This window comes from Lampetra fluviatilis, chromosome 14, assembly GCF_964198595.1.
Source record: "Lampetra fluviatilis chromosome 14, kcLamFluv1.1, whole genome shotgun sequence".
NCBI lineage: Eukaryota > Metazoa > Chordata > Hyperoartia > Petromyzontiformes > Petromyzontidae > Lampetra > Lampetra fluviatilis.
In genome coordinates this window covers 11,839,453-11,863,445 of record NC_136288.1, presented here as the reverse complement: position 1 = coordinate 11,863,445, position 23,993 = coordinate 11,839,453, and the positions used below count along the sequence as shown (strand labels likewise).

Sequence of the window (23,993 nt, the reverse complement as noted above, 5' to 3'; positions counted from 1 at the left end):
CGCACTAACCAGTGTGAAGTATGGTCAAAACACCCTCATGACTGACACAGCATATGGCGGTATTCATCCAGCAATGGATTGACAGAAGGCTGTACGTTATTGATAGCATACATTCAAAATTACACACTGCAATAACGTGCATTAATATTTCATGCAGACTGCTGCACGCATGTTACATTTTATTGCAGAAGTCTGTGCGTTTGTTTTGTGGGAAACTCAACACAGTGAGTTTTTCCACATGTGCGACACTTTCATAAAATGAGAAAGTGGGAAAGACTAAAAGGCATTGCATAATTGATATATATTCATATATAATTCACGTTGAAGGATTGTGAATTCTTTGAATTGTATGAAATGCATTCCATAAGAGCTTGGTTTAAAAAATCACCGTTGCCTGCTGTTTTCTTACTTCTACTGAAGTTTACGTATCGGTCTTCCCCCCCACCCCCTGTGTGGGATTAATTGTACGTGCAACAGGAATCGACTGTGAAAGAAAACCGATCATTACTATGAATAGATGAGGCTGCATAGACGGATGAGAGTTTCGGGTTGAAATGCCACCGAATCGATCCCTCCGCCCCCTGTGCCCCACTAACTGAACCTGGGTGTTTCTCTAGTTTCCTGTTAAATCATTAGCACCGCGTTGCTGGTGTGCGGCTTCGGATGCTCACGTTAGCATCACGCTGCTGAAAAAGTTGGCACTACGTTTCTCAGAACGAGACGGTGCATTAACTGCCTCCGCGAGTTTTTTGTCCAGGTACTCTGGTTTCCTCCCACATGAAGCCAAACACTCATGAATGGAATTTTCCAAACATTCCAAAGTAGCAATACCCTCCTGCAAAGGAATATTCACATGTGTAAATAAAGATCTTTATTGTTACGATAGAAAATATTATTTAATTAGTTTCGCTGATTGTCCTCCTGCAAAGGACATTCAAAGCTGTCAAGCCTTTATCGATTTCATTTCTGGCCGTGTGCTCAACCGCTCGGATATAACCAGAATGCCTTTATGCTCTCATGCAGGTTGGTGGCAAGAGTTGGAGTCCCAGAGGTGATTAAAAAAAAGCATTACGATTAACTTGACACCACACAGCCCTAATCTACGGTGAACTTGTCTCCGTTCCAGCGAGGAAGAGGAGGAGGAGGAGGAGCCGGAGCTGCCAGATCACGACTACGACGTTCCACAGCAGCACGTGTACAAGCGCGGCTGGAGCAAGACGCGATGGACCAGAGAAGAGGTAGTCGTCCTACGAGTCTTGTCTCGCTCGAACCTCCTAGCTGGAGCCTTGCCCAGGGCATCTAAATGAAAGGCTTTCTCGCTCACTTAGGGGGGTTGTAACGATGCATCATTTCGTCGATTCAATGTCGGTTTGTTAGGTTCACAATGCGTGCGGCAAATTGGGCGAGTGAGAAATAGGTGTTGTTAGATTCACATCATCAGCAGCAGCCATGGTCAATGCATTGCTGGATGAAGGCCTCGCTAAGCTGTCGCGTCTGTCCACGAGCTGATTTTATTGTGATCGTCTTCTCGCTGGACATCCTCTTCTTCATTCACATGGTTGTGTAATGGTTTCATGTGGCCCCCTGCAGCCATTTGTGGCCATTACATTCGCCACAATGGAAAAAGTTTCCATTGAATTGTGACCCATGACCATTCATCAAACCGCCAGTGTGGGGTTACACCCCAATTAATCAATATCTGGCATGCCTTTTTTTATTTACGTTTACCTATTGCATAGTGCTAAGCCTACAAAGACACGCACCAATTGAATATAGTCCTTGTTGCGTTGCATTCTAAGTTGGGAAGCGCACACAGCATTGACGAGCATTTGGGAAAATACTTGGAAACACACATTGGCTTCATTGAATCACTTGACAATGTTCTTTTGATAGAATGTATTCTATCATCTCTCCACATATGCCAGCAGAGTGAACTTCACAATTCACAAATTCCACTTATTCCTCTCCCACTGAACAAAACCTTACTCTGGACAATGAGCTTTTATGGGTTATCAATTTCTTTCAAGGTCAGCTCAATTTCATGTTTTGAAATGACGTTTGGTTATTACTGGGTTCCTTGAAGATGAAACACACCCCACCATACTCAAAATATGTTTGCCACATTTTACTTTCTAAATTCAACAAACAATTCCATGGTTTCATATTCTTGGTTCTTTCGGTAAAGTCACGTAGAAGGGAAATAATAAAATAAGATTTGTTTAAAATATTATTTTATTATTTCAATTGAATGGTTATTATTTGCATACTATTGCTTTGCATCAGGCCACAAACAAAGTCCAACAAGGTGGTGTTAAATTCAAACAGTTGAAAATGATGTAAAGCTTGTTATGTGCTGCCCTGCCAAATTACAGGAAGCAACTAAATTTTCAAACCGACAAACTATTTAGGTTTTCGTGGTTGACAAAAGTAAATTTCTCCACATGAAACAATAATTGTTTGAAATTTCGTGCTAATTTCCAGCTCTATATTGACGAAGCCCTGTTTGAATATTGGAAGATTCCCATTTGTTCCTTGCTCTACGCCGCTGTGCCCAGATTTGACACAGCGGAGGGGCCTGTGGTTTCACCGGTTGATTGATCCTGTGCAGATGCTGATCGGTAGCGATACCTTTCAGGACGAGAGGCTGAAACAGTTGGCGGAGCGATTCGGAACGGACGACTGGAAATTTCTCGCAAGCTACATGACTGTAAGTTGAATATGCACGATGTACCCTTTAATAAAGATCTCCCCCTCTAACCTTTAACAGGCTGTTTGGGTAAGTGCTGTTAGCGTACACCGATGAAGGCCAACAAAACACAAGCACCACGCCTGGCCTCCTTTGTCTCCCCAGGGCTGATATTTACACACCGAACCGAATGCTCATTTGAAATTGAGTTGACCTTGTGGAGGCCCAGAAGTGGTTCAGATATGTTACCAACGTCAACTGTGAGCGGGAATCGATCTCGGGTTGCTGGGTTCATAGAGCAGTTTGCTAATTACGATGCTACTGCTCCCCACACACACACCAGGACCCCAAAATGAATGAGTGAATTCGCATGGCTAGTCAAGGCACATCAAACGTAGTTTGAGAGAGCTGTAACATGTTTTTCTTTTCTTGCCATAGTATGTATTACAGAGGTATATTAACTAAATATTTGGCTGCAGTAACATTGTCAAATAAAACACAAGGGACTTTACTGTCAGTGGCGTACAAGAACAGTACTGTCATTATAATCACTGGCTTTTAACCAAAACATTGAAACAAATAATATAAGCTGCTTTTTCCCATTCTTAATCTTGCTAAGATACATTTTGCTATGTTATCCTATCCTCTGGATTATAAGACACATTTTTTTCTATGTAGTCTATCGCCAAAGTTTGGGGTCGGGGGGGATTTGATTATAATCAGGTATGTATGTGTGAGATTAGTATAACTTTATTGCAACCAAGCACAAGTTTTGGGTGTGACATCCATTCCAGAGCATCTTACGCTCCTTAGAATATGGTATAGGGTAGTATTAATAGTGATGGCAGTAAGGTGTTTTCAATCTCTAATTTACAACCTCGTGTTCCTGTCTGGTATGTTTGTATGTTAAACCACTTTCGCACCGTACGTACCCAACTTCGCTAATCGGACAGCCCTCATGTCAGTTGACTGCTGGATGAGGGACGCCCCACATCATGTTGGTCATAGAAGTTGTTTTGACCAGATTTCACCTTCCTGGTCAGTGCATGTTGGTGAAGAGCGAGGAGCATAGATGCGGGAACATAGAAAATATGGATGATGAAAATCGATCTACTACAATGACCTCTGCTTCCAACTACCGAGGCTGTAACCATATCACCTGGAATGTACTCGATCTTGTGCGATCACTAAAGCGAAGCAAAATTGAGTCTGGATGGAGCTCAGATGGGTGACCACCAATCATAGCAGGTGTTACAGACTGCTAGGGCTATGTATCATGCAATAAAATGCAATATAACACACAGTGTATATGTGTATCAAATGCAAATGCCACTGTGGTTTTCAGAAAAGAAAGAAAAAACCCCACTGGCTCGTGTGTGTACATGCGGTCTCATTCTCTGCAGAATCGAAGTGATGCTCAGTGTATCCACCGCTGGCAAAAGGTCCTGAACCCGGCTCTGGTGAAGGGCCCGTGGACTAAGGAGGAGGATCAGAAGGTATAAGATGTTGCGACTTCACCAGCAAGCAGTTCAGCAAAATGGAGAAAAATAAAGGCTCCGTCGGAAAGCATGTCAGCCTACCCTGTATGCTTTCATAATTTCAAGTTAAATTCTCGGCTCGATGCGCAGTGCTTGTCGTGGTAGATTAATTGGACAAGGTAATGGGATGGCTCTTACTTCTATACTTTCCAGCCCTTTGTAATTCACTGGTGGATGAAAGCCTCCCCGCATTCTCAGTCATGGGAAGTGTGCTAATCATTGTTGGTTGTTAAAGGAAGCTGGCCCAGGGCTAGTTCTTATATCACTCGCCATTCATGTTAGTTGTGGTCAGGAATCAAACTAAGGTTGCCAGGTTCATCGCGCATTGCCTTGACTACTGTGCCACTTGCCCCACCCAATGCGTACTTGGTACAGTGTGTAAACTGCAGCACTGAGGAGGTGCTCACTAACGGTGCAGTCATGTCTTGATTCGCCGGGATGGTGTTGTGGAGTAGGGGTGGCCGATAAAAAAATATAATTGCCAATGAAAACATTTAAATTGCGCCATGAAAAAATATTTGTTGCTTACCTAAGTATAATAGTACCAAAGACATATAATTCATTGCTCTTTTTATTGCTTCTTAAAGTCAGAGGTTTACTTGCCAACATGTTTGAACATGTGGGCACTGTAACTGATCTTGGACGCGTATGGAGCAGCTAATAGTGCAATGAGCGTGGGCCTAGGTGGTGGGAATGAGCACGGTTAATTCTCAACTCAGATATTTTGATCGAGGCGTTGGCGAAACCACCACTACCCGATTTGTGTGTCATGCTGGCCTTCATAGTGTGCTCGCTAACAGCGCTTGTACCAACAGCCACGGTGGTGAGATGTTAAGTAACACGCCTAGTATACAGGAGGTCGTGGATTCGTTCCCGAACCAGACGTCTGAATATTTGGAGTTTGTATGTTCTCCCTGTGGACGTGTGGTTTTTTCCTCCAGTTTTTCCCTCCACATTTAAAATCAACATGCGTTTAGATTATTTGGCTCCTATACATTTCCACATGATAAGCCACTTGTCTGAGCTATCATTTGTGGCCAAGTCGCTTTTGAAAAAGAGCTATATAGCTCAGTGGGCCTTCCCTGGTAAAATAAAAATAGTGTTCGTGTTATAGTGTTAGCCCTGTGGGCTAGATGGTGAACCTTTGTATGTGTGTGTTCGCGCAGGTCATCGAGCTGGTCATGAAGTACGGTCCCAAGCGCTGGTCACTCATCGCCAAGCAGCTCAAGGGTCGCATCGGCAAGCAGTGTCGCGAGCGCTGGCACAACCACCTCAATCCCGCGGTGAAGAAGTCGTCGTGGACCGAGGAGGAGGACCGCATCATCCATGAGGCACACAAGCAACTGGGAAACCGCTGGGCCGAGATCGCCAAGCTGCTGGCCGGGAGGTGAGAGCGACGTGGGTGAGGGCCGTGACGACGGTCGGGCAGGGGTTTGCTCTACGGTGTGTGTTCGGTTCATACGTTTTGCACAACACGCTATGAGCTTGTTTAGAAACCATGGGACGTGTGGCGTAACGCCGGGCATCACGGCGAGCAACACAGAGGAGTAACAACAAAACACTCCAGAGAAGCTATCCAGCACAACGGTGAAAGCCTACGCAGTAGCACAAGGTTCTTCAACTGCCTAACCGTGGTGAGAGAGTGGCCTGTGAAAGTTCTTGGAGTGACCCGCTAAAGGATATGTCTTTATGGGACGTAAAGAGATGCACATGAGTTAGATGAAAGAGAGCCAAACAAGAGATGGAGATGAGAGAGCTGTAGACAGGAGATGGTTTACTTAAACCCCACAGCCACTGCCGGAGCCTAAATTGCAACAATGGTGCAAAAATAATTGATTTTTTAACTTCCATCATGATCCTGAATCGTGTAAATTCATTGCATTGTGAAGGTGGTAAATCATTACATGGCATACAATAAAATACGAAAAATTACCAGATAAAACATTTGACAAGCTGTGCACAGGGACAAGTTCACATTTTGAAGTATGACCCAAGAACATTGTCTTGGCATGTTTCCCCAATTATGGCAATGGAGGTAAATATCAGCATAAATCAGACGAGAAACAAACATGCTTCAAGATGAATTTGTCGCATAGCATACAAAGTGTAGTATGCACAATGGTAGAGGTCGGGGTGCATTGTTTTGTTATCCAGTGCCCATCGTAGAGAGATGTTCATTTGCATTGCGTCGAGGTAGCATTGCTTCGTAAGTGGCCTTTCGGGATTAATTAACATTAAAATTCGGCCAGCAAAGTTAACGAACCGTGCCCAAAGGGTTTGCATCCATCAAGGGGGTCCAGCCTATTAGGTGACTGATTGCCATTCCTCCCAACCCATGTATTGGCCACCTGAAATGTGCATTATAGAAATGCAGCCTATTTTATATATATAAAGGTGGCATTTCATTAATCTTTGGAAGAGTATCATTCGCAATATATTTTAAAAATTATCGCTTTGGAATAGTTTTGTCATTTTTCAAAGTGATATTTTCATACATTGTTTAAAATAACTTAAGGTGCTGATTGGCACTTATTGCAATTACCGAAAAACATTCGTACTTTCATTCGTACTTCCATCTGAAACGGTTTCACATTTTGACAATTCTGAAAACTCATAAACTAATGATGATGAATCTCACTGCACTGCTTATGAGTATAATTTCCCTGATTTGTATAATTTCGTGAGTTTGGAAATGCATAATAAAAAAAACTATCGTTCTTCAGCGTACCAGCATGAATAACACGTGTGCTTTAAAATGTGAGCCAGTGGGTGTGCATGCACATGCTAAACTTGTTCTTCCTTTTGTATGTGCATTAGTCTGGCTTACCAGCTTGTGATAACATACAATCTGTAACTCCTGCCTGCTGCTCTGATCTTTGTTTACTACGTCGCAGCTATCACGGGCACCAATAGTTGCCTATTTATCATTGTGTGAGAAACGGTTGATTTCAGCCTGGCGTGCCCCACTCTTACCCTCAGAACCGACAACGCCATTAAGAATCACTGGAACTCCACACTGAAGCGCAAAGTGGAGCAGGAGGGCTACCTGCAGGATCATCCGTGGACTCTGTGCCCTGACACCAAGTTTCAGTCCGACGCCTTCCCGGTCCTTGCACCGGACAGCCCCAGCTGCGATGAGCAGGATGTACGCACACATTCGCGTTGGGTTACACGCACGCAAAGACAAACGCCCCGACCCTATTTCCGTGTAGCCTACACAGGCTGTTCGGCGGCAAGTGCTGTTAACGAGCGCCTTATGAAGACAGGCATGGTGCACGAATAGGTAATGTGGCTTAGCACCAGGCCCGTTTTGCCTGTCTTAACTGGTACTGATGCTTTGACATTGTACCGTGTACTTATTTAAGGCTGAGTCGACTTCGGGGTGCGCCAGGACCAGCTAAAATCTTTGCCACACATTTGCTGGGAGTGGGAATGCAGCTCAGGTCACGCAGTTCGCTAACTGCTACACTACCACTTCCCTATACTTACATGTATACAAATAGACATACACACACACATACATGTGCGGGCGTCACTTTTTTTGTACAGGCCGGTAGGCCGATTTTGAAAAATAAAGTGTTGGAGTAGCGAACACACATTGGGGAGCTTGGTGCAAATCAGAGCAATATATGAAAATAGGGTTTGACTTAAGCATGTGTAACTTGCTGACCTGCCACTACTGGACATAGCTTATCGGATTCCTCTTCCAGTCTAAATAAAACACTCTGATTCTGAGTACACCGGCTAAAATCAAATCAAGAAGAGCTGTGGTTTGTGTGCTTGGTTTTTGTGCAAACAATCTACCTGCTTTTAAAGATAATGCCTGCATGCAGCATTCACAGGCCCCCCCCCCTTATTAAGATGCCAAAGTGCATTAATGAAAGGGCTATTGTAGTTCAATGGATGTAATTCACATGTGGTTATCTTGCACCTTTGAGACCAAGCTGTAAATGATGTTCTATCTGAGCTTTGCATAAAATTTTTTACATTTGAATTCATTAAGAATTTTAATGAAAATTGGAACGGTGATTGGCAGCGTTAAAATAATTACCGATATTTTCCTCTTGGAGACCTTTTGTCTTTTTAAATCCTTTATATTAAGTTCGCTTGCTTGCGTGCTTGCGTGCTTGCTTGCTTGCTTACGACCGTGCAAATCTTTTGGTCGTTTTTTAACCCACTTCCCGTGATCCAATCGAGCTGACATTTTCCACACAGACTCGTTGTGCGAGACAATTAATGTTCGTGAAAAAGAATTCCCAAAATTTTACACTTTTTAGGCAAAACATTTTTATTTTACATATATTCAAATAGAACTCATTCATGGCTTTGGCTGAACGTCACAGTGTAAGAGCCCAGAGCGTAACCCCTCCACAGGCCGTGGCGGAGTAGCGCAGTTGGTAGCGCCCTCGCTTCCCATGCCAAAAATCGCGGGATCGATCCTCGCGTCCTCCACAGGCGAATATATTTTTAAATCCTTTATATTAAGTTCGCTGCCACGCATATAAAGGATTTATAGTGAAAAACTTTGTTTTTACGGGTTATACTTATTGTCGCTCACTCACTCTGCATCCCTCTCTCTCCCCCTTTGTTTTTCTTCTCTGTAGTCTGGATGTGCAATCAATCCGGAGATGAGCACTAGGTTAAAATCGATTAAGGTAAGACAAACAGTTGTAACAAAAAGTTTTAATGGTGCATTGCTTATTTTCTTGTTGAAATGGATACCTAACTCCGAAAACATTGCCAACCACTATATAGCACGACTAAGCATTTCGATGCAGTGGTTTATTTATGATGCTTGTATCTACCCGATTGATCTTGAGGGTTTGGACAGGCATTTAAAAATTACACAATTTCTGCCGAATCTCTTGCGCGGGCAGAATTTAATTTGGAGAAAGTTCCCATCACTTTTAAATATAGTGGTTGTGGGTCATTTATGAGCATGACTTAAGCGCTTAAATGAATTCCAATATCACAAGAGTCGTTAATAGGGGTTGTATCGATTCACACTCGGGCGATTTGATGTATTGTTGCAATTTAAAATCACGATTTTACTCAAAGAAAAAAATATTTAATTACATCGTTTGTCTATTTTGGGTTGTTTGTACATTTTCACTCCATTAGTTGAAATGCAACATGAGCATATACTCTTCATACATTTCGTCATTTGTTTCCACTTTCCTTTGTCTTGTGCCAGTAGGCTCAAGTAGTGCCACATTTCTAGCACTAATCTCTTATGTCGTCGTGAAGCCATTCTCTGTTAGGTCTTCCTTTCCGGTTCCTTCCATTTTTCCGAACAACACGCTTTTAATTTTATTGTTGTCCATCCTATTGTTGTCCATCTTACTATCGTCCATCCGGAAAAAAAAAAACTACATGCAGCAAAGAAACTGAAAGCATCGGGTTCGATGCATGTATTGCTAGCCTTAAGAATCTATGTTTATCGATGTGACATACGTCCGTAGCTGCTACAGTCCAGTAACAACAGGTGGTGTTCCTTTGATGAAGCCCACACACACGATTACCTTGCAAAGGCAAAGATTCAGACCATGAAGTCCGATTAGCACGGTTGGCTTCGAACTGTGCGAAAGACGTTCAACATACATACGTAAATCCTCGTAATCCACCGCTTGCAGATTTGCACGATAAAACAGGAGCACGGATTACTTTTTACAAAACTCCTCGTTGAATTTTTAACTTGATTTGAAGCTTTCATGATTGCAGGAATCCATACTCTTTGGTTCTCTCGGTAAAGTCATGTAGGTAGAAAAATAAAATAAATCAAAAAATAATATATCACGACGTTTCGATCGCAACACAAGCGGTCGTCCTCAGGCAGAAAAATATAATCCAGCAGTGGCAAGCGGTTGCCCATCGCCACACAAATAACCTCTTGTTGTAACAGCTCTCTCGCTGGTTCATCATTTCCACTGCTGGATTATATTTTTTCCGCCTGAGGACCACCGCTTGTGTTGCGATCGAAACGTCGTGATATATTATTTCATTTTTTATTTTTCTACCTACATGAATTTACCGAAAGAACCAAAGAGTATGCATTTCTAACGTGTACCGCACGCCCGCCCACCTGCGGTCTCTACAGGCCACTCAGGATGCACCAGTCAAGGAACAGCGAACACAGGCCTTAAGAATTAGAATTTCCTCCGAGCAACGTGTCGCAGACTCGCAGACCGTAAGCGTTCTTGCAAAACTTGACCTCGTGCGTGATTGCGTTGAATCGGAGGAAGGTGCTTCTGGCGCTTTGCCTGGGCTAGGCTGGAATAAGCTGCTTGCAGTGCTTGCTTTTGCCATCGCTGCCTTGTTTATTCTCAAAAGCTTATGCTGTGCATTTAAACGTGTTATCTGCATCATTCCTTTGGCCGGCTTCGTGATTGAGATAATGTTACAAATATGATTTGCCCCCGCCCCCCCCCCCTTGCGATTCAGTGAACTATCACAATATAAAATTGAAATAGTCGCTTCTATAAGCGTATTCAATTGGTTAGCCGTGACAATTGTTTATTTTGCTAAACAAGAATCCATTTACATTTAGTATCTCATACTTGCGAGTAGGGGGTGTAACGACTTGCCCGTCACACTTCAATTAATTGTCACTTTCCCGAAACACAAGTCCATTCAAGAAATTTATTAAATTTTTTACAGTGTCAATATAGTGGCTTCTAATGGCTGGATAGGTCGTGTGAACGCTTTACATACATCGTGTATTAAAAAATGTATATTAGATTCTTATATGCGCAACACGATGCATGTGTCGTTTAGCTTGAGCATCGATGTGAATTGAAAAATTGCTGCATTGTTAGGCCCCTGGAAAGACGCGTTGTTTTATTCTTCATCCTTCAATTGGTTGGCCTCTTCAGGGTGTATGACATCTTATGCTACAGAACGAAAGCAAAATATTGAAAAACATGGTTTTAAAGAGCATCTTAATACAAGCACATCTTAAGACTGCAAAACGCTTGGCAAATTGTGCAACATGGGAGAAATGGAGCCATCTGAATTCCTATTCATTTATATTTTTGGAAAATAAAGTATTAGGTGAATTGACGTCTCACGAAACGTTAATTAAAATCACATCAGATGGGCTATTACAGTTAAGACATGCAGATCGGAACATCTGTGGCATCATTTCGTAAAATTGAAAATCAGCGAATAGCTTTCCATGTGCTCTGCCATCTGCTGGATTGCTTGTGTTGTTGGGGAAGTGTGCTTCATGCTGCATCTCATTGTTATCTCCATATATATAAAAGGCAAAGTTGTGAATATCTGTGTCTGTTCAAAATGTTTAGCGTACTTCCCGACATGCAACAAACTTGAAATTTGCCATGTGGGTACTGTCCAGACTGTACACCATGCAAAAATTATTAAAATACACTTTTGTGGTTTTTTTTTTTGGGCGAGGCAGCTCCATAATGCATGTATTTTTTACACGGCCAGTGAGCAGTGACGTCAAATATGTCATGCGACTGGAGCATGTGGAAGGGTAACGCATTGTAGTGTAGTGGTTAGCGCGCCGCGCTACGAACCCGCGACCCGAGTTCGATTCCCGCTCACGGCCACCACCGGTGACGATTATTTGAATCGGTCCTGGGCTTCCCCTAGGTCGACTCAGCCTCAAACGAGTAACTGGTGTGGTGTGTGAACATCGCCACTGGGGAGACAAAGGCGGCCGGGCGTGGTGAATCCAAGTCTCGGGCGAAGCCGGGTAGTAAAGCTAGTACCGAATAAATGAAACTGATAGGTGCACACTAACAGCACTTGCTCCAACGGGCTGGATAGGCTGACTTGGTTGGATCTTTATCTTTTTTGTAGACTGAGAACACAGGTGTTGTGGAGGTGGTCGACCTCATCGACTGGAGTGGCGGTGCCGCCATCGCCAACTTCAAAGACGCCGTGAGGCCGTTCGGTGGGGGCAGCCCCCGGTGCGATCACACTCAGAACTGGCCTGTCCACCAGGCCGGGGCAGCTAGCGCCGAGGCCACCACTCCGATCAAGTACCTGGCCGTGGCCCAGCTCTCGCCGCTCAAGAATGTGCCGGAGTTTGCCGAGACGCTGCAAATGATCGATTCGGTAAATATTGTGCCAGATTGTGCAGCTGTGCGGCAACATGTTCTTGTCGTTGGCGGCCGGGTAAAGGCTTTTCCGCTTTTTCTTCCATTCCTTTCCCCAGTTGCTACTACTGTTCAATTACAATCTCAAAACGCATTCATATGGCCATCTCCTCCACTGTTTTCATCTACTTTTTTTGTCTTGGTTTCCACACCGTAGTTTTGTCGCTCATCTCTCTCGAGTCATTCTCACGAGGTGCCCTGCACTGACTGCAGTTCTTTTTATTGTTTCTGCATTCCTCAACCTAAATCTCATAAATTTACGAGGAAGTGTAGACCTTTTTAATTTAAAATACCTTAAAATTCAACTTTGGGAAATTTTATAGCACTTGTCACTGGCTGAAGCTACTGCATCATTTTCTCTGTGGGGGGGGGCGGGGCGGGGGAAAATTGGATGGCTTCATGAACGAATCTTTGTTTTTTGTTTACTTTATTTTTATTTCTACGTTATTTTACCGAAACAACCAAACAATATGTATCATCGTTGCCTGTTTAAGAATAATGTTTTGTCATATGTATGCTGCTACGCTTTTTTCAATGAGCTGCATTATGTCAATCTTGTTATTTGGCGTATAGGTTTGCACAATTCCTTGCCTAGAATTGTATTATCAATATTAAAATTCGTATTAAAAAAGGTGCAGGATAGTATGGTTTGTGATTTGCATTTCTAGTAATGTTTAATTCATGGTAATTCACTTAGCTTGTATCTCAGTGATTTTAAAGGACATATTCTAAATAATAAAAATATCCCTTTGCCTTTGGATGTAATTATATCCAGTTAGGAAAACAAAAGTAATATTCTTGTTAATGTACCGTGTGATTGTAAAACAAAAGTAATTATCTTTGTAATGTACCATTCTGCCTTTTTGTATTGGAGCATTGGCAAAGTTATACACCCATGACCTGAGCTAGATTCACTCTGTTGTAGTCAACATTGCTAGTTATATGGATAAGCTGGTCCCTGTCATAACATTGATTTTCTATTATTTTTTTACAAAAAGCAAATAATATACTCGTAAAAAGTTTATGCAAACAGGGTGAAGAAAACTGCACAGACAAGACGACAGAAAAATGTGAAAGTATAGAAATGAGGCTAAATAAAAAATGAACAGAATACATTAAGTCCGATCGTGACCCGAAATAATGACAGTTCGTCTTGTCACTTGGACATGTGAACCATTACTTCCTAATGATCGTCGCCCAATGCTCGTTGGACTTGCAACGCTCACTGTCACGGCGTCACGCAAATCGAGATGCCCGTTTCACGAATCGGCAGGAACTCACGTGTGCTTCTCGTCCCCTTGCCGCGCGATCTCAGACCATGCTGCACGATGACAACTCGTGGAGCGATAGCCTCATGCTGGAGATCCTGGGTGATTCTGCGGTGGCGCGACAATGCCCCGCCCTGACGCCTTGCGTCGCCCCCCACCGTGACGGGCCCAGCTCGTCCAAAGTCTTCTCCCTGCACTGCCCAAGCAGCAGCCTTAGCAGCGGCAGCACAAGCGGCATCGGCAGCACAAGCGGCATCAGCAGCACGGACACCAGCGAAGTGGCGGAGCGCACGTGCCACGGCGACGGCGGCCAACGTAGCTCTCTCGGCACGAGCGGCCTAGCCGTGGCCATCGGCTGCGGCCAAGGAAAATCCGACCTGATTGCGTCGCCGGCTGCGACCGCCCGCTTGACCAGCCAGCCCGCCATCCTGCGTAGGGGGCGGGACACGACGCCGCGTGGCGAAGCCACGGAGGGCGCGAGCTCGCTCAGCTTTGGCAGCCTGGATCTGAGCAGGACACCGCCGAAATCGAACCGCCTGCACACCCTGCCCTTCTCTCCATCACAGGTGATGTACAATGCTCTGTTTGGCTCAAGTTAAGATTTACATCGTGTGGACATGAATCCCGTGAGACACACTCACAATCGTGGCAGTAAGGACCCTGCAGGAAGCAGTCGTGCTTCCTTACAAGGTCTATTTGACCTAGGTCTGCAGGTTATGAGTTACGTATCCTGAAAATAACAATACGGTTCTGAAAAATAATTGCGCTGACATCCTAAAGTGGGATTCTCTTAAAATGTCTTGATTGGTGAGCCTTTTCCAGGAAAACAAATAAATGCATTGACAATTTTGCATTGCTTTGATGTAATGATTTTTGATGACGTTTCAATTCATTATCAATCAATGTATTGACTGTGGCTGCTATTCAGAGTCAATTTCATTCCAGGTGTCGAGGTTGTGTTTGGGTAATGTAAAAAACGAATTCAAACATCCACCAAAAAGTTAAGAAGGGCCCAGCCGAAGCAGCCAAAGTGGTGTTAGGGAGTAGGTTTCGGATTGGTAGGCATGCTAATACTTTTAGCTGGTTTGCTCGGAGTGGCTACCGCCAGTGCTTGGTTGGCTAATGTTCTTTACATTTCATTTCTGGTGTGCCCTTTGCCTTGCGGAATGCTACATTGCTGTTATGGCGTTGTGGATTTTTCCGTGCAGTTCTTGAACACGGCGGAGCGGGAGAAGCTACAGATGGAAACGCCGTCCCTTACATCGACGCCCGTCTCTCGCCAGAAGCTCACGGTCGGGACGCCACTGCAGAGAGAGTGCACGCCTGGCCATACCAAGCAAAACGGGTGCGCACGATCACCACCTGAATTCACCTATGACCATATACTAACAGAGACGGGCGATTTGGAGAGTAAAAATGGGGTTACACCACAGTTGGTTGCTTGGGACAGCGTTGTGTGTGGGAAGGTAACGTGTGGGTAAACTCGCAACTCTTATTATAAAACATCTGGCCATCGTGGAAGAGTCGGCCAAAAATACCTTCTCGAGACGCTCTCTTAAGTTTCCTCAGTGGAGGCCCTTTTCCACCAGCAATGGTCTGAGCAAGCTTCAGGGCTGTCTACCACTTAAATATTCCCTTGAACTTACAGGTTTAGTGGCAGTAATACAGTTTGTTCCTCCTATTGAAGGAACGAAACAGGAGGATTTCTCCACAAATTTTGGCTGTCGCCTGATGAAGCTAGTTGTAATTGCTGGCTAAACGTCATACTTCAGATTGTAAATGTTGTGGCTTTGCTATCCAACACACCGATCTGCTGTACTAGTAACGAATTAGCATGTTCTGTTTATATGACAAACCTTACTAATTGGCTGTGTCGGGTGGTGGCGGCGGCGGGTTTAACAACACATATATTTACGTGATCTAACCCAAAAAACCTGTATTATGAGTCATACAGTTTGTTGCGATTGACTGTTATGCGAGCCTCTTTGCCTGCCCTGTCGGCGCCTGCGCTCACCACTTTCTCTGCCGCCGTCGCTCAATGGGGCGCACAGGTTCAGGACACCCAACATCCGATGCTCACTAATGGAGACTACCCTAAGGACACCCACGCCATTCAAAAACGCTCTGGCGGCACAAGAGGTGAAATACGGACCTCTCAAGGGACTGGTGAGCGACAGCAAGACCCCTGTACTTAATTTACCTCGTGATCCAGAAGTTGCTTTTTACCACGACACGACCATGCTGTTGTGAATAAATCGTGTAGATTTACATCAAAATGTTGATGAAATATTTATTTTTGGAAATCTGCCATTCCCTTCTTGTGAGCTTATCTGTAAAACAGCTTGGATAATGACAAACAGCAGGTGTCTTTTGATCCTTGTGTAACTAATATGTAATCTTGCAGAATATTAAAAAGTGTTAAACAGGTTTTGAGATCTTATAATGGATGTGAATACAAACATGGCAATGCCATTAGTGTTTTGTGAGCTTTTTGTTTCATGCTGGAGATTATCCGAAGCTACAGCTTGCATTGGAATAACAAGCTCCTGGTGGCATGAATTATATTTCTGATTGCAAGGCTGTAATGCCGGCCACATTTTCATATTGAAGTGTCAGAAGGTCCTGAATTAACTGACCTTTGAACATTTTAGCATAGATGTAACCACAATCAGTAATCAGGTATAAATATAAATCACAGTTGGATGGGTGCGGTGGTTGAAGCAATGGATGAATCATTTAAAATAGTCATTTGCATTCCCTTTGTTAATTCACTGCTGGATGAATGCCGCCTCTGTTTTGTGTCGGTCATGGGGGTTGTTTGACCATATACTTCCATGGTGATCAGTTCAAGTTTGTGAACGGAGCAGCTAAGGATGCATACATGTACTGTATTAAGGCTGTCTTGCACTATGAACCCGTCAACCCTGAGTGTGATTGCTGGACATGGCTACATAGGTGGCGAGTGATATTAAAACCTGTCTTGGCCACCCGTTCACGTCATGATCAACACCGCTTGCGGGAAGGCCTTCATCCAGCAGGAGATTGAAAACGATGCTGTAAATTAATTAAAGATGTAGTTATGGCTAGATCGACAGATGGGGAGTGGTGGGTGAGTATTGTGCTTCACCTATTTGTTTTTACCCCAAGGTACCACCACCCTTTAATAACAACAGCAGAATTGAGACTGATGGTTTGAGAAGCGCTGTGAGTAGACGGGCCAAAACCGCTTCAGTTTGGAGTGGCATTTTGTTCTTGGCATTGCATAATATTTTTTTCAATGCTTCAGCCAAAAACCACACGCTCTCAACTAATTGGAGTGGTGATAATTGGCGCGAATGCCATTGTGTGCCCCCAGCCGCGGACCCCCTCCCATCTTGAGGAGGACCTCAGGGACGTGCTCCGGACCGTGTCTGCATCCCACGATGGTTTCACAGACGACTCGGAGCACTCGCCGTCCCCCGCCAACAGACCCAGGCCCGAGGTTGGCACTCGCTCGCCCGTCTTTGCAAGCACCCCCCCCCCCTCCCCTGTGAAATGAAGTCATGTGTGTGCCAGCTCACGCCTGGTGTTGTCGCGTTGACACGTGCTTTCGTAATTGTTTAAATGAGATTTACGACTGTGCTGCATCTTGTCATGTCCCCCCTCCTGTTGCCTTCACGTGTCGCTTCGGGCTAAATGAAAACCTACATTTGCACCAGAAATATACATGAGCCAGTGCCTTGTCTGCCCATTTTAGCGCTAGCAGCATCAGGTGTGGCCAATCCAGCTAATTGAATGATTGATAGCTCTTCCTCGCAAGTCACATTAAACGTATCGCCCACGTCCGATGAGAGTTTACACACGCGCAGGTAAAATCATGGCTGGCTGGATATATTAATCAAAATAGACTTAAATTCGTCCCTTGTTGCGTACAGCATTTACCATCACAGGGGGTGCATCATTTGTGATTCAGTGTTTGCATTATTTGGGAGATTTTATTAAAATCTAACATTCTCTTATACGGATAGGTATTTTCTCATTATAGGAAAGGAGTGCATGCTTTATTAAATTTATTTAATAACATGAATTCTCAATATGTTAATATGATAAAAAAAATGTTGAAAAAAAAACAGTTGTGATTTTGCACAATGCACTAATGTATGCAAGTTGCCATGATCTGGGTCATTGGCAAGGCTTCAAAGCTCAGGGATTTGCATCGTCAGTTAAGGGATTTTTAAGAGTAAGAAGAGCTTTTTGAAATGAGCAACATGGGATTTTTTTTTAAATGCCATCTGTTATCCTTCGTGGAGTGAGAGCACGTATTAATTAAAACGGTTGTGTGTGTGTGTACATGTTTTATTGTACTCTTATTTCCTTCTTCCTTGCAGGCAAGGATGATGATGGGCTCTCCAGCCAAGAAGGCTCGCAAGTCACTTGTGCTAGACGTTTGGAGCAGCGACAATCTGAACACCAAGCTCTTCCCTTGCGAGCCATCGGTTTCTCCCGGTGGAAGCCCCGTGAGTGAAATTATCCAAGGCACGCTAGTGATTAAAATTTCATGCCAATGCACGGGCAACGGCACAATTGCTGTGTGGTGTGTCCTGATCGAGAGGTCAGCTGTTTTTGACCGTGATGGCCGTTGCTATTAGCTGTGATTAAATTGGTCAGCAACAACATCTTTATTTAGCAAGGCAATCATTCATTTGGATTTAGGTTATGCTTGAGAATAGCGGTGTATTGATTCGCCCGTCACAATCCAATGAAATGTCACGATTCAGGGTTGGGATTCAATCCAAGAATCTGGTGTTTTTTAAACATTGCAGTAAATGTAGCAGCTTTTCTTGGCTGCAGGGGTCACGGAAACCCATTTCATTCAATACATATGAACAAAACATCCATTCTTACACGTGGAATTTGATGCATGTACCGTGAGGTTATTAGCATTCGTATCCAAAAGGCTTTGCAAGGACAAACTGAAATAATGGATTTGGCGTGCGTATGCGGATGTGTGCACGCGTGTGTAGGGAGTGGCGGCGTAGCTGTTAACATGCTACACTTTGAACCTACCGACCTGAGTTTGATCCTCGGCCACAACCAACATCAGTGGCCATTATCCGAACTGGTCTGGGCTCTCTCCTGTAGGCTGCCTCGGCCTCAAATAATTTGAGTAACTAATGCAGTTTGTAAATATTAGTAAACAAGAGACAAAAGCAGCTTCACGTGCTACAACACCGTACCCTGAATGGGTGTGCTCGCTTACAACACTTGGGCCCAACAGCTCGTAAAAGACTACATGGGGAGATCTTTATATTTGCATTCGTGTGTGTTTGCTCACGGAAGCTACGCCAGGCACGGGAGCTGCTGACGAGCTCTCTGCTCATGCGTCCCGTCACCGGCCGTGCGGAGGGCTCGCTGCTGGGTCACGTGCGGACCCCCTGTGTAGCCCGGCCACTCGGGCTGCCCTCCTCCAGCGCCTATGAGGGCCGCACGCCAAGAGAGGGCAGGGGTCAAGTGAGTGCCGGCTTGTTTTGTATAATTTTCCCTGTCCATGCATTTAAACTTCCCATGTATGTACGTATGCGTAAAGTCACTTTGCTATGTCATTGAATTTTCCCCTAATCCCAGATGACATCCATCTTTGAAAACACAGGGTTATCGTGAAAGCTTTCTTTGATACAAAAAGTGAAATGCAAAGTTTACTCATTGTCATTATTATTGGTAATAAGTGGTTTAAAGCAAAGCTCAAAAGTAAATACTATCTCAGCCACGGGCTGAAAGCCAGAAACTAAGGCTTTTCTGTCTTATTACCCAAGTCAACTTTGGCTCCGTAAATAAAATGTGTATTATTCTCCGCCGCCCATACAGATTAACGCTATATAAATACAAAGTGTATTGTGGAGTATTTTTCTCGCCTTTGTTTCAATATACAGTGATCCCTCGTTTATCGCGGTTAATGGGGACCGGAACCCCTCGCGATAGGTGAAAATCCGCGAAGTAGGATTGGACCCCTAGGAATTTCCGTATATGTGTGTGTGTGGGTACCAGAATGTTTAAAATATGTATATTTATACTTTATATATATATATATATTTTACTTAAATCTATTTAATTATAAAACCTTAATATTATACATTCACTCTCTCTCTCTCTCATACGATACGTATTATGGTGTTCTACACTCACCAATGACAGTAGTATCTTGAGACTTGACTCCAGCAATGACGACGACGATGATGACAATGACGACGATGACAGATCTGTGCAGTTCGATGAATGTGATGATGAATGATGATGATGATGGTGTTACTGCACAGGTATAATGAGGCCTTTAAATCAGTTCGAAAAATCCGCGATGCACTGAGGCCGCGAAACTTGAACCGCGAAGTGGCGAGGGATTACTGTATCACCTTTGGGCTAATTTCAATTTAACTGTGCCTCGCCTTCAAGGAGTGGCCTGTTACAGATATGCCTCTTACTTGAGGATCAACAAGTAGAAACATGAGAATGGAAGGCATTCTTTGATGTGTTTTAGGGTTTTTACTGCGTGTTGACTGGCATGGTGTCTGAAGTTCCAGTCTACATGCTGGGAATTTCTTCAGGAACTGAAATGAGCAGCTCACTTTCTCATTTGATGACATGGTGCTGCCTGCTGCTACTGGTGTGAACGCTAAAATGTGTTTCCTGTGTCTTTCGCTGCCTCCAGATGAACAGCGACTGGGAGGTGGTGGCGTTTGGCAGAACGGAAGACCAACTTTTACTGACTGAGCAAGCCAGAAAATACATGAAGCTGCTAGCCGCCAGGACGCTAATATTATAGCTACTTGTCGAGGAGCTTTTCTGGTCTATTATGCACGGGTACAATGTTACAGTTTATAGTTCCTTGGAATGCTATGGTCAGGTAGACGATGCCCTCTCTCAAAGTCTCCTCCCATGTGGAGTGGGGATGATGATGACGTAAAGACCCTTTCTTCCTTCCTTACCCCACATCCTAGGGCTTTCCAACTGGAGCACGGGGTCGTCAATTCAGAGGTCGCCAGTTCATTCACCATGCTTGGCAGTTGAAACATTGGGCAAAATTCTTAAATCCACCCCCTCTCCACTTTTCATCCAACAGCATAATAGGTACGCCAGTTAGTCGAATGGCAGGTTGTGTGTGGTGATGTAGCGTGTTGGTGTACTCCCACCTCTTCGAAGACCACCCAGCCAGTGTAGAAGAGTAGGCCAAAATACTCCTATCGGTGCTCTCCCAAGGCTCCATAGAGGGGCTCTAGAGCTCCCTTAGTGGGGGCCCTTCTGCCGGCAGTGACTTGAGCACGAAATTACAGGACTTTATCTTTTACATAAAATTGCAGTTGCTTAAGTATCAATTATAAAGTTGGAATTTTACACAGTAAAGTTAGTGACTTGATAAAACTCGTCGTAAATTTACCTGGGTTTCTGTCTCCTAAGTCACACATTGCAAAGTTTCTGTGTAACAAAGATTTGCCTTCTTGACTTAAAACTGTCGTAACTGCAGGAATTCATATTCTTTGGGTCTTTCGGTAAAGTCACGTAGATGGTTCTAAGAAAATAACAAAAAACTACGACTTTTCGATCACAACACAAGCGATCGTCATTAAAGAGCTCTTTCCTCCTGATGACGATCGCTTGTGTTGTGATCGAAACGTCGTAGTATTTTGTTATTTTCTTAGAACCATCTACGTGGCTTTACCGAAAGACCCAAAGTATATTTGCCTTCTATTCTGTTAAATGTATCAAAATATTCAGTGAAGTTCAGTGCTCCACATATGAACAGTTTTTTGCTTGAAATGGCTGCAATTCCTTATCTCGTTTTAGGTTTTACACATGTATTTTGTGTGGATGTTTGCTAATAATGCACTAAAATATACTGTCTGTATATAGCCTTTGCAAGTGTTTGTTTCCCAATCGTAATATATAATTATGGTGCTATAGCTTACACATAAACGTTGCTGTATATGAACCGAACGTTGCAATTTATTTTAGCAATTTTAATGCAAGAAATATTAACGTTTTCATATTCCAGTCAAATGTTTGCAACACTACAATAGCATAGCAATTTGTAATGTTATTAAAGAAAAATAAAGAGATTAATTTATTTTAAAAAATGAATGTGCCTGGGTGTTTTACTCGGTTGTGAAATGTTAGGGTGCATTGGAAATCTGCTGGGGTTTGGGTAGATGCAGAGGCTGCAAAGATACAAAAGACATTACCGAAATGTTTAAGTGGAACTCCTGTCAGTTGACTACCCATATTAAATTTCAGGCTCAAGAATGTAATTTCACCTGTGACTGACAACCTCGGATAAAAAATATATGCCCACTTTTTCTGTAAGCATCTAGTGATCCGGTCACCAATTGTATCACACTCCAGTCTTTGCCATGATAATAAAGAAATCACGTTGGCAGCAATGCATGCATTGATACGTAATATGCGATTTTGGTACAATGTATATTTTAATATCACATTAACATCTTAACATGCTACCATTTATTCCGTGCATTAAAACAATTTTAACTAAAGTTATCGTGCATGTAACTTTTTTAGCTCGCAAGCGCTCGCTTGCAGCGTTAGACTCGGGACTTAAATTTTAACACGTTCCTTCGGATTGGGCAGGTAGGAACTTGTTTGGACAGCGCATTCGTGCACGACAGACAGACAAATAATCCCTGGTGGGCAGTGTGGAACCTGTTCCTACCTGTATTAGCACTGCTCTGAAGATACGATGGGTGATGTTTTGGCCAATGACCCTCTGAAGAAGTACCATTGCCCAAAATGTCCACCTATTATATCTTTTTCTGCCTCTTCCTAGGGCCGTGTTTGTGTTATTTGAGCACCATACTTACGCAATACTTACGCAATATCCCAATTCTATTGTTGTTGGATCTAAACTTGGGCTGCTTCTAACACGAAGGCTTCCAAAAGAATATTGTGCAGGTCATCCTGGCAATGGAGTGTCGTCCATAAAGTGTAGAAAGCAAATGCGATTTAACGAATTGCAGATCTTGGCCATTGCTCCGCTTGCAGGAAGACCCCTCCCTTTGGCAAAACGCGACGGGCAACCGTTGATCTGCATTTTAACAGCTTTAGCTTAATGAGCGCGTGTGGACGGAGCTGGCCTCATTCGAACCTGACCTGTTGCATTGTTCTGACAACCAATTTAGCCAGCGGAATTGCTGAATACTGAAATTAAGCAAGTGATTATTTTTTTATATAATGAAACTAACCAGGGCAACATGAACGATTGCATGCAACGTTTGAGCCAAAGGCGAAATCGTGGGAGGTGATGTGTGCAAAACACAGCGTTCAAAATGAGACATTTTATTGTATCGACAAAGTAGTAATATTTTGGTTTTTATTGTATCGATTGATGAATATATGAAATATGTGTGACTGCGTTTATGTGCAGCGCCTTGGGGTGTGGTGGCATTTAAATGTTATATAAATACAAATCGTATCGCAATACATCCACACGAATAAACGTGGTGTATGTGTTTGCGTGTACTTGAAATGCAGTGCTGTATAATGTACAATACCAAAACAATTGTGTGCGTTATCATGTATTAATATACAGACTTATGTTCGAAAGTGTGGTGTGATCAAATACAATACGATTTGGATGTGTATACCATTTAAATGCGACCGCATGCATATCAAGGCGCTGTTCATAAACCCAGTCGTATGTATTGCATATACCCTTATCAGCGCCTATCTTATTATAGACCAATTCAGACCTTATTGGTCACCCCTTACCATTATAAAACGCAACGTTCATCCTACAAAGTCCCATCGCAAGGGAGAAATACAAACAAATAGACTAAAAAAGTGCCCTATTGAAACGGCTGTACGCCGTATGAGCATGCAAACTCAAATTTCCCTGTACAAGAATACAGGTAAACCGTACGGGTTGACAGGTATGGTAGTGTATAGATTCCTAAATCGATACGATAAAACAAATATATTTATACAGTACCATAAAATGTCTTTGTTTGAATACTGTATCCATTACGTATCAACCATCGGCTCCCGAATGCAAAACTACTTGTTGCTGAACGCAAACGGCAGTGAACCAGCGCCCTCTGGTATCACCACGGCACTAGAAGTGAATGCTGCTCATGTGGTGGGTAACAGAGAGCATAACAGACTCAACACACTTCTTCGCACGAAACTATTACACTACTTTTATTTTACCAGCGACCTGGTTATCTCATTTGATAGCTCAACGAAGTGTCTTATGGGGAAATGTATAGCAACCAAAATACTCGAAACGCATGATTCTAGATGTGAAGGGAAAAACCGGAGGACCCGGAGAAAAATCCACGCGACCACAGGGAGAGAGGCACGCAAACCCAAGATATGCAGGCGTCGGGGGTCTACGGAA

The 23,993-nt window shown here is 43.5% G+C and overlaps 1 protein-coding gene across 1 annotated transcript in view; it reads left to right on the top strand.

Moving 5' to 3' along the window:
* LOC144935754 (myb-related protein A-like) overlaps positions 1-20,457 on the top strand; it is a 30,514-nt gene extending 10,057 nt beyond the window's left edge. The window contains exons 3-16 of the mRNA XM_078862500.1: positions 1,127-1,238; positions 2,609-2,707; positions 4,090-4,182; positions 5,391-5,611; positions 7,204-7,369; positions 8,829-8,879; positions 12,049-12,306; positions 13,663-14,181; positions 14,824-14,960; positions 15,667-15,781; positions 16,971-17,096; positions 17,983-18,111; positions 18,935-19,105; positions 20,298-20,457. Of these exons, the coding sequence (XP_078718626.1) occupies positions 1,127-1,238; positions 2,609-2,707; positions 4,090-4,182; positions 5,391-5,611; positions 7,204-7,369; positions 8,829-8,879; positions 12,049-12,306; positions 13,663-14,181; positions 14,824-14,960; positions 15,667-15,781; positions 16,971-17,096; positions 17,983-18,111; positions 18,935-19,105; positions 20,298-20,411 (2,311 nt within the window). The 3' untranslated portion in view covers positions 20,412-20,457. The remainder of the gene's footprint in view (positions 1-1,126; positions 1,239-2,608; positions 2,708-4,089; positions 4,183-5,390; positions 5,612-7,203; positions 7,370-8,828; positions 8,880-12,048; positions 12,307-13,662; positions 14,182-14,823; positions 14,961-15,666; positions 15,782-16,970; positions 17,097-17,982; positions 18,112-18,934; positions 19,106-20,297) is intronic.
* The last annotated feature ends 3,536 nt before the right edge of the window (positions 20,458-23,993 follow it).